The following is an 11,197-nucleotide window of genomic DNA, read 5'->3' on the forward strand; positions in this document are numbered from 1 at the left end:
TTTTTTTATTAATATATTTTTTTATAATGTCGATTACTAATTTGTCTATATTTACTAACTTTAAATATTTTTGTAGGCGGTTCCTAAAAGGAAAGGAGGCCGTTTAGTTGGGTTGGCCCGCCGTGCTTCTTCGTATCCGGCGTCTTCTTCGCAAGCTCCGTATGCCGATCCCATGATTCTCGAGGAGCTACATGACAAAGATGAACGGATTGGGGCATTGGAGGAGCAGAACACCACTATCCTTTCGGAGAATGCCACTATCCGTTCGGAGAATGCCACTATCCTTGCTGAGCTGGCATCCCAGAAGAAGTTCAACGCCGAGATAATGCAGAAGCTAGATCGTTTGATGTCTTCGAGTTCTTAGTTTTTTTCAGCTTTTTAAAACTGTCTGAATGTTTTTTTCTTTCGTTTTGCATGAATTTTAAATTTTCTGAATGTTTTTTTTCTATTTCGGTTTGTATGAATTTAAATTCTATAATATTATTAGTTTTAAATTTCAGATTTTATTTATTTATTAATTAATTTTTCATATAAAAAATATATATAAAAATGCAAAATTAATTCGTATTATTAAAATTGACATTTTCCGACGAACTAAGTTCTCGGTAAATACCGACGGAGTATGACTCGTCGGTAAATACCGACGGACTATGATTCGTCGGAACATACCGACGAATGGTGAGTCGTCGGAATTTACCGACGAATCGTAATCCGTCGGTATTTACCGACGAGTCATATTCCGTCGGTATTTACCGACGAATCAGACTCCGTCGGTATTTACCGAGAACTTAGTTCGTCGGAATCTTCGGAGGATCCGTCTCCGTCGGTATATAGTTTTTCCGATGAACTCTAGTCTCGTGTGTCCGCATCGGAATATTGTCGGAAGTTCGTCAGAATGTTATTTCTCGGTATTCGTCAGAAAGTCGTCGGAAATTCTGACGAAATTCCGACGAATTCTTTTTTTCCGACGAAATGATACCGACGAACGCCTTCGTCAGAAATGCGTCGGAATAGGCCTTTTCCGACGAACTTCCGACGATTTTGGCCATCAGAATCTCTTTGTTTTCTTGTAGTGTTGTTGTAATCAAAGAGGATGGATAATTCCCTCTATCTATTGTATGTTTGAAGTTTAAGTTAATGAAATGAAAGGTTGCACAAAGAAAAAAAGGACCCCTTGTGGTGGTTTTTTTGCACTGTTCGCGGATCCCACCGACACGTGACGGTCCGCGATTGGTGCGCTTTTTAATTTTCTTTTTTTTAATCAGACAGAAAAAAAATAAAGAAGAATTAAAAAATTTTAGAAACCCTTAAGTGGGTTTGCTCTTAGAATATATGCTGGCTATAAGAAAACCTCTTATAGCCTGATGTTGAACCGTTCTATAAAATTTACAAGTCCCTTGCAGTCACTCGATAATTACCAATCAGAGATTTTTCATAATTCGTTCGAGGCAAAGGGCCCCAACACACTTTTCGATACTATAGTTTTCCTGTAGAAGTTACAAATTTCAGTATGTTTAGCAAAAAAAAGTTGGAAAATTCATATAATCAATAATTATCACGAAAGGGGATTTCTAAAACTACTTGGAGCACTTTGCACTCAAACTATTCCAGTCAAACTTTGTTCACAAAAATAGATTCATCTTGCTCATGTGTTCTTTCTTCTGATTACCAGTTACCCCAACTACCTTCATAATCAACGTCAGTTTTGTAAATGATTTTCCCATGTGTGCTTGACTGATATAATAAAGACCTATCTATTAAATTCTTAATATCGAACAGGATGCCAAAATGAATGAGACAAATTTAAATACGTCTTGGATAAATGGATCTGAGATCTTGCCAGAGAGGATGCCGTTTTTGTTTGTCATCAATGTAAATCTTCATATCTTATCATTGCACACACAATGAGATGCCAAAATGTTACAAAAAGAAATTCAAAAGAAAAAGAGATGCACATATTGGTTGGCCCAAAAAAAAGAGATACAGATAATGATGGTTAGTCATGAAACAAACCTAGGGTTTCAGCGGACCAAATTTGTTAAGGCTCATTAGTCTGGTCAGACCCATTTAACACCCTAACAATTAGAATTTTTTTTACATAACTTTTGTTTAAAACAAATACATTCAATTTCCTTAACCATCTAACCTACCCAACTTTTTTTGTCGCTGGATTGTATTATAAACTTTCTAGGCAAATAATTCTAACCAATAAGAACACTACAAGAAATATGCGCATTCTTAGCACACGATAAACGCTATGGTAGGGCTTTTATAGCGAAACTTGAAATGCTATGTCATCGGCAGCCATCATAGGTACCCCCTCTACGATAACATTTTTTTAAATGCTATGAATTGTGCAGATACGATAGCAATATTTGAATGATATTATTAACTTAAACATAACATTATTTTTTTGTTATAAATTGGTTACGATTTATATTTTCGTGCTATGATAGATCTTTCTGCAATAAACTAAAATTAATTATAATTCGAAATAAAATAATTAATATTAAACCGAAAATTGTTTTATAATGAAATTAAAATAAATTTTATTTATATATTAAAATTGGTTTACAAATTAATCCTGGTTTACAAAACTAACCAGAAATTATAACAGCAAACTCAGACCACTACAATTTTTCTAACCCGGTTACACTAAACCAAATCTTAACCTAAAAAAAAAAAAAAAAGACTGCAGCCGCCTCCTCCATAACCTTGCCCCTCTTCCAACAGCCATGAGCCTTGCCTCCTCCAGCCGCCACGAGACTTCCGTCCTCAAGCCGCCATGGACCTTGCCTCCTCCAGCCACCATGAACCTTGCCTCCCCAACTATCTTTACCAAAACAAAACAACATCAGATTCATACTACAGAAACAGAGAGAAGATACACAGATACAAAGAGATAGAGAGAGAGAGAGAGAGAGAGAGAGAGAGAGAGAGAGAGAGAGAGAGAGAGAGAGAGAGAGAGATCAACCGTGGTGGTGGTGGGAGTGCGACCGTGGTGGTGGTGGGAGTGCGACCGTGGTGGTGGTGGGAGGGCGACCGTGGTGGTGGTGGTGAGAGGGCGACCCTGGTGGTGGTGAGACGAGGAGGAGACGCGGTGGGAGAGAGATGGGAGAGATGAGAGAGGCGTGGAGAGAGATAGGAGAGATGAGAGAAACAGTAAGCTTGGAGAGGGATGGGAGAGATGAGAATGAAGGAGAAGAACATGAAGACCAGATCCGTGGAGTTGAGAGTGAGAGAGAGAGAGAGGGAGAGGAGAAAATAAAAATAAAAATTAAAGGAATAAATCTTAACCTTCAGATCTAAGTTAATCTAACGGTTCAAAAGTGTGATCCATGTACTTTAATCTGATTGCCCAGACAATTTTGTTTTTGTTTTTTTATTTTTATTTTTGTTTTGTCTTTCCATATTTGATAATTTGTTTTGTAAGTGATTTTTATTAGTTATATCTTATTTCAAAATTAATATTCTGTAGTTTATAATTTAAGTCTAATTTTTTTATTTTTTGAACCTAATAAACTGATATTTATTTTATGAATTGATGTTTAAGTTTGAAAATATTAGATTAATATCATCATTATGATTTTGGTCATCATTTTTAAATTTGCATGTTTATAAAAAATCTGATTTATAATCCGTTTATAAATTTGTATGTTTGATTCAAAATTTGAAAAGTTTTAAATTTATATTTTATGATTTACAAAAAAAAAATGATTAAGAGTAAATTTAGTTTTATGATTTAAGGTGTTGATGTTGGAATATGAGGTTTAGGGTTAAAATTTAGTGTTTTGGATTAAGATTCGAAAATAATAGATTTGAATACTAGACGATTTGTAGTTAAATATTTAATAATTTAGATTTGAAGTTTATATTTAGAGTATTGAATGTTTAGTTTACATTTGAAGTTTAGATTTAAGATATAGAGTTTGATTAAAGATTAAAGATATGTGTTTAGGAAATTATAGATTAAGATTAAAAAGATTAAATTTTGATTTTAATTTTAAGATTTGAAGTTATAGTATGAAAAAATTAGAGGTTTAAAGGTTGTCTTTAAAGTTTAGGGTTTAAAACAATGTTTAGAGTTTAAAACTATGTTTAGAGTTTAGGGGTTCAAAGAGCTTTTCTTAGCGTTATAAAAATGCTATTATATGTCTTTGATAGCATTGTTGAAGCCGCTTAAAAATATCTTTGGCGCTTAAATCTAATTTTCACTAAGTGTTGGCGGTATCTGTGACTTTATATTCTCGCTCACTTAATTTTTAAAATAACATTAATTAAGTGCTATTTTAGGTTTTACTCTACCATAGCGTTTATCTAATGCTATAATATAATACAGAAATATTTAAATCATCTACGACAGCAGTTCAGTAAAACGTGCTATAACAATGTGCTATCAATGTAGACTTTTTTTGTAGTGGAACTAGCAAAATAAATATAGAAAATAGATACACTAGTATGAATCCAAAATAAACTAACACACATCTATTTAACTACTCCACTTTTAAAACAAAAACTAGATTTTGACCCGGACAACCGCACGGGTGTTTGTTTTCACTTTTCTATACATAAATTATTGTTTTAGAACATAAGTGGTATATATTTTTAATGTTAATCATATACTTAAATATTTATATAACTATTTCAAATACAATAGTTTTATAATTTACATGTTATAATTAATTAATTGTTTAAACCTTATGTATTTGCCACTTCTTATAATATATTTATCTTATTGTATTTGCATTTAGTTATTAAGCAAATTAATATATTCATGAGAAAATATATTTAAAAAATATTTTTTATTTAATTTATGCTAAATTCTGACCTGTATTTCAAAACTGGATTTCTTTTTACCAATATTTTTATGCTTATTCATTTTAGATAATTTATTATTGTATATATAAAAGTGTAAGATATGTTAATTTTTAGACATGTATTATATAGTTTGTTAATTTTAAGTCGTTCTATCATCATATTATATTTTAAATAAATAGTTTATATTTATGAAAATAAAATTTATAAATTTATCAATTGAATATAATTTTATCATATTTATTTTAGTATAATAATTATATTTTAACATGATCATGACTATAAAAGTAGATAAAATAGGATATAATTTATTTATTTTCATTTCTAAACGATAACTTAAAATACATTAAGTTATTGTTTAAATACTACACAGATTTATTAAAATTTTAAAATATAATATATAAATATATATTATATTTAAAATGAAAATATATTATGATTAAAGTAGTTACAAAGATTTTATATTATTAACTTTAAAGAAATACATGTTAATTTTTATACATGTATTATATAGTTTGATAATGTTAACCCATCTTACCAACATATTAGATTTTATTTTTGAATTTCTATGAATAGGTCCATTAGGTCCATTTTTAAAAAAATCACACATGAATCAAGGTTGTGACTTCTGTTTTAATATATAAGATTCGTGGTTTCCTATCTTTTAGTGATTTTTTTTTTCATTTATATAGTTACATAGTTAATTTGTTAAACAATCATATCTTGGAGATTTATTTGCAAAATAACGTGGGAAAAACTTCATAAATACATAAAGTGTAATTTTAGCCTTTTAGGTGATATTTAAAAAAAATATCATATCATGTAAAATATCCTGATTTTGGTGATAATTGTCACTGCCATCTTTACAAAAAAAATCCTAACAATGTGCTCATTCAGTGCATACATTCTATATTGAACCCATAATGAGGTTTAGGTATATTGTCCACACAAAAAAATGAAGCGATATATATTCCCAAAAACAATAACTAGATCTGGCATTTGAGTTTCAGTGCAGTTCAGTTTGGATATTTTGCATTTGGCTTTTTGGTTATAGGATGAATGAATAGATCTGAATTTAAACTGAAATAGGACCAATTTGGTATAGTTCAGACTGTTGAAATGTTTGTGTGGCTTAAATCTAAAAAAGAAGAAGAACTTATTGGGTTAGCCTCTCTTAACAGTCAGAAATTTAACTTAAAACTTAGGATTAGATATTCCTACAAAAAGACTTAACTTTTCACTAAAAAGGGATGGATTTAATATTTTGACTCTGTTTATCATTTGTCACTCAGTAAAATTTTAAATCTGTCTGTAAAAACAAATATTTTACTATATATTTTCTTTAAAAAAGTGATCAAAACACATCAAAAAGAAAAGGAAATCCACTTATATGTTTTCCATATGAAATAATAAAAATTTAATCCTTTGACAATATCGTCAAAATCAAATTTATATAAAGCTATTAAGAATATGTAGTAGGCTAAGGGGGCATGGCCTTGACAGAGTCGTTGCCTCGTTGGGACTATATTTGCTATGTGAATGCGACATCATGTACTTTGTTGCCAATTTTTGTCAAAATTTCTTAGAAATATATTTTGACTGTAACTTAATTCAGATGCACTTTGATATGGTAAGTAAGGAGGCCAAAATTTGACCAGTCATACAAATAAGTTTGCCAAAAGATATGTGAGAAATCTACTCTTCTGTAGGTTACAATGGTTTAGTAACTTAGTTATATATGGAGCCAAATTATGTGAATTTACAATGATATAGCCATTTGTGAGACCGCAGCTTGTGTAAACTTACAGATCCCCTAAATTAAACGTCGGAGTCAAAGATATTTCGTAGTATGTGTGCGCGCAAATTCAACTCTCGATTGACATGTTTGATAGAGTTGTAGAAAATAATAGAAGCAAATGTTGTATATATGTTATATAAGTAGATACAGATTGAGACTTTGAAGCAAGTTTTTGACGCATACGGTTATTACATAATCTTCAGACATTGTCACTTTGTTGCTTTTAAGCTACACATCTCTCAATATCATCATCAATCACATTACCTATCGCAATCTTCTTGTGACAACAAAATCCCACAATACAATCTATATGTATCCAACTAATGTTGGGAATACACATAATGTGATTTTTGTCTAACGAAGATAGAAGTTGAACCCAATCACATTTTATACCACTATGAATTTTTTTAATAAATCGTGGTTACAATTACAATTAGTAATTTTCAGGTTTATCGTGGAAAAATGCCGTGTATGTGTAGAGTTACAGATTAGTAAAACTTCAAATAAATAGAAATCGCCTACAATAATAATGCACAGTGTGAAAGGACCCTTGTGTACGAATAACATAAGAGATTATATTACAATTCAAGAAAATGTGTTTACCTTCACGCTACAATTACTGAAGATAAATGGCATCGATATCTTTAGATGTTGAAATGTAAAGAAAGTGGCCGGTGTTGGTATCTTCGAAGTTCTTGCGTATCAGCATTGTTTCCTTACTTTCAAAAGACATTCATTTCTTCAGAACCCTTAATTTCACAATACAATACATTTAAATATACACACAAAACTCAGGTTTCGTTATCAATACATTCTAGGACAACGGTTGTTACAATTAAAGTAACTTTTAAAGAGATAATTTGTTTTCTTATGGTCAGCGAAACTTTGTATTTGGCGGCTATTTGGTCAGCGAATTACTTGGAATTTTTTCTTTAAGAAAAAATCCAAGTATATTAAAAGTAAAACTTGGGGGCTGTACAATTAATAAGAAAGATATAATTATAGCAATTGAATTTAAAACGGATATAGTTTTACTAATCGTACATACATTGCAAGAAATAGGTAACTGTAGCAATGAATTTAAAACTATATATAGTTTTAGTTATGGTGCAAACATTGCAGTATGGCAGTTTCAGACTTTCAGTAGCTATATTTCGATCTGGTTCGATTCATGATTGCATCTGCAAACGTTTTACCGTGGAGAAGGAGGATATAAAACACGGCCTAGTTCACCAAACATAACCCAAGTATCTTATCGCTAAATGGGATAAATAAGAAAGAAATAGAAAATATGTAGAGCACAAAATATGTGACATCAAAAGTATATATAAAGATTCAGATTATATAGCAATGAAGTACAAGGGAATGCAACGACCCTGGTCATATTCTAATTTACAATTCATTTCTTTCTTTCTGTATGGTTGGCGAATGGCGACTGGCGAGACATTTATTTGGTTATATGCATAATTAAGGAATATATAAACTCCAAGAAAATCTGTATCTTTCACGTAGTCAAATACATAAGATAGAAGATTAGCAATACAATAAATTTTGATACATTTTTAGCAACAAATGAAAGAATATAACATAATGAAAACTTTTAGTCATGATGTAATTACAACACGAACTTTACTTGTAAATAAACTCCACGAAAATCCTAATCTTTCAAGTAGTCAAAATACAAAAGATAGAAGTTTAGCAATGAAATAAAAAATTATACAGTTTTAGCAATAAATGAATGAATATAATGAAGATGTTGATGTAATTATTACACCAACTTTACGTATAAGACATTCACAGAATCACAGCTTCACACACACATCAACCTCCTATATAAACCCAAACACATACCTCAGCAACCAAAAACAAACACCACACAATAGTTCTTTAGAAACAATATGGCGTTTGCGGTTTCAAAGCGAAACGCAATGGCGTTTGCGGTGACGCTACTATTAGTTTCCATTCCTATGTCTTCATCCACACTACAACAAGATTTCTTGCAGTGCCTCGTCGAGAACTCCGACATATCGTTCCCCATAACGGCGGCGTTTTACTCACCCGACCAAAACGCGACTTTGTTTAAAGAGGAGCTCGAATCAACGGCACAAAATCTCCGTTACTTGACGCCGTCAAACCCGAAGCCTGTGTTCATATTCGAGCCTATGTACGAGACACACGTACAAGCAGCCGTCGTGTGTGCCAAGAAACTCCAGCTTCACATGCGGGTACGTAGCGGCGGCCACGACTACGAAGGGCTCTCCTTCGTTTCTGAGAACGAAACGCCGTTTGTGATCGTTGATCTATCCAAGCTTAGACAGATCGACGTAGATGTGGACAGTAACAGCGCATGGGCTCACGCGGGTGCCACCGTCGGAGAGGTTTACTACAGGTAAGTAGGTAACGCTTACGCATGTATTTGTACTATTGGACGATCCACCCATGCATGATTTTCTAAACTAGTCTTTTTTCACAAGAAAGAAAAACTGAAGCATCATACCAAATAAATTACTTTACTTTTAAACAACCAAAAAGAGACAAAATATATTAAATGTAGTGGCTCAATATATATAAATAGCCATGGATTTCCGTTGGAATTTGAATTTCATGAGAAGCTATTAGCTTATAAGATGATTTTGTTTTGTCAGGAACTTTTTGACGAAAAACCAACAAAATAATTAGAAAATTTTGATGAACAAATACGATAAAATTTTCTGTTCATATTTCGTCTGTTTATGTATTGACAATGTTGATTACTTTTTATTTTATTTTTACAAAACGTTGCAATTAGATCAAATTCAAATGTTTATTATTTATAAGCTGCGTTTGTTTAAAATCCATTATGATCACCTAATTTATTGCCGGTTACGTAAAATATTGCTTTCATGCTCAAACAAAAATGTATTATGAATTTTTCAATTTCTTCATTCTTGATTGATAGAGGCCATAGGGTTAAAATGACCAGTTTTCCTTTATTCAACCAGTTGATAAAACCAAACCGAAGTAAAAGCAAACTGAATATGGTTGCTTTGGTTAATGATCCTTTAGTTAACAATTTTTTTCCTTCTCCCGCGGTTTAATTAGGATCCAAGAGAAAAGCCAAACCCATGGTTTCCCGGCGGGTCTATGCTCCAGCCTCGGCATCGGCGGCCACTTAGTCGGCGGAGCCTACGGTTCCATGATGCGTAAGTTCGGTCTCGGCGCTGACAACGTCCTCGACGCGAGAATCATCGACGCTAACGGTAAGATTCTTGATCGCGCTGCAATGGGAGAGGACGTCTTCTGGGCGCTTCGCGGCGGTGGAGGCGGAAGCTTCGGCGTGATCCTCGCCTGGAAAATCAAGCTTGTTCCCGTTCCGGCGACTGTGACTGTATTCACAGTCACGAAGACGCTTGAGCAAGACGGTACCAAGGTCTTGTACAAATGGCAACAAGTCGCTGACAAGCTTGACGAAGATCTCTTCATTCGCGTTATTATTCAGACAGCGAGCAAAACTACCAAACCTGGGAACCGAACCATCTCGACTTCGTACCAAGGACAGTTTCTCGGTGACTCAAATAGGCTTATGCAGGTACAATGGTGTTGAAATTTTAATTATATAAACTTTAGGGGTCTAAATTTAAAACCTCCAAAGTATTACATATACATCTTTTTGGCTAGTAAATTTTTTAATATGACAAAATTCGAACCTGAGTAAAAGTTTTAACAGGCGATGCAGAGAAATTAGAATTTTGTAAAGTCAGGGGTCTAAATTTAAAACCTCGAAAGTATGTTTTTTTCTTTTAGGTGGTAAACTTTTTAATTTGACAAATTCAACCCCGAGTTTTATTTAACAGGTGATGCAGAAGAGTTTCCCTGAGCTAGGACTAACCAAGAAGGACTGCACCGAAATGAGCTGGATCAAATCAGTAATGTACATTGCTGGATTCCCAAGCAGCGCAGCACCGGAGGCTTTACTCGACGGAAAATCACTCTTCAAGAGCTACTTCAAGGCCAAGTCAGACTTTGTGGAAGAGCCAATACCTGTAGAAGGCTTAGAAGGACTATGGAAGAAGCTTCTTGAAGAGGATTCACCGTTAACGATATGGAACCCTTACGGAGGAGTGATGTCGAGGATTGCTGAGTCAGAGATACCATTCCCTCACAGGAAAGGGACCTTGTTCAAGATTCAGTGGCTATCGTCTTGGTCAGATGGGAAGGCAAGCGACGAGAGGCATATGAAGTGGATGAGGGAGATGTACAGTTACATGGAGAAGTATGTGTCGAAGAACCCGAGACGTGCGTATGTGAATTACAGGGATCTTGATTTGGGGGTGAACGAGGAAGAGAGTGATGCTAGGGAGTGGGGGACTAAGTATTTCAAGGGGAACTTCGAGAGGTTGGTTAAGATTAAGGGTGAGTTTGATCCTGAGAATTTCTTCAGACATGAACAGAGTATCCCAACAAAGATTGGTTGATGGATTGAAAATGGTTTTCATATTAAATGTTCTAACAAATATATACAAGTGATGTCTATGGGTTTTGGATCTTGATAGCAAGCATTTTAGTTTGTGTGCTTACTATCTTGAATCTTGATATTACAATCTT

At 33.3% G+C, this 11,197-nt stretch overlaps 1 protein-coding gene and 1 long non-coding RNA gene across 2 annotated transcripts; one reads left to right on the forward strand and one right to left on the reverse strand.

Annotated features, from left to right (window-relative positions):
• Window positions 1-458: 458 nt before the first annotated feature.
• On the reverse strand, window positions 459-4,713 carry LOC117134436. The gene is made up of 2 exons (XR_004458611.1): window positions 2,998-4,713; window positions 459-2,833 (listed from the first exon to the last, which is right to left on the reverse strand). It is a non-coding gene; the product is annotated as an uncharacterized LOC117134436 (long non-coding RNA).
• A 1,706-nt stretch (window positions 4,714-6,419) lies between these two features.
• LOC103867418 (berberine bridge enzyme-like 15) lies at window positions 6,420-11,195 on the forward strand. The gene is made up of 3 exons (XM_009145493.3): window positions 6,420-9,002; window positions 9,695-10,181; window positions 10,447-11,195. Exons 1-3 carry the CDS (start codon window positions 8,512-8,514, stop codon window positions 11,065-11,067), a joined length of 1,599 nt encoding a protein of 532 aa, XP_009143741.1. The 5' UTR covers window positions 6,420-8,511; the 3' UTR covers window positions 11,068-11,195.
• The last annotated feature ends 2 nt before the right edge of the window (window positions 11,196-11,197 follow it).

The sequence above is a fragment of the Brassica rapa genome, chromosome A05 (genome assembly GCF_000309985.2).
Source record: "Brassica rapa cultivar Chiifu-401-42 chromosome A05, CAAS_Brap_v3.01, whole genome shotgun sequence".
In the NCBI taxonomy this organism is placed as follows: Eukaryota; Viridiplantae; Streptophyta; class Magnoliopsida; order Brassicales; family Brassicaceae; genus Brassica; species Brassica rapa.

Bases quoted from the DNA above. Each gene is read 5' to 3' on its own strand.
- LOC103867418 (XM_009145493.3), top strand. From the start codon at position 8,512: ATGGCGTTTGCGGTTTCAAAGCGAAACGCAATGGCGTTTGCGGTGACG. The intron at 9,003-9,694 runs GTAAGTAGGTAA...CGGTTTAATTAG, and splicing joins GTCGGAGAGGTTTACTACAG to GATCCAAGAGAAAAGCCAAA. The intron at 10,182-10,446 runs GTACAATGGTGT...TTTATTTAACAG, and splicing joins ACTCAAATAGGCTTATGCAG to GTGATGCAGAAGAGTTTCCC.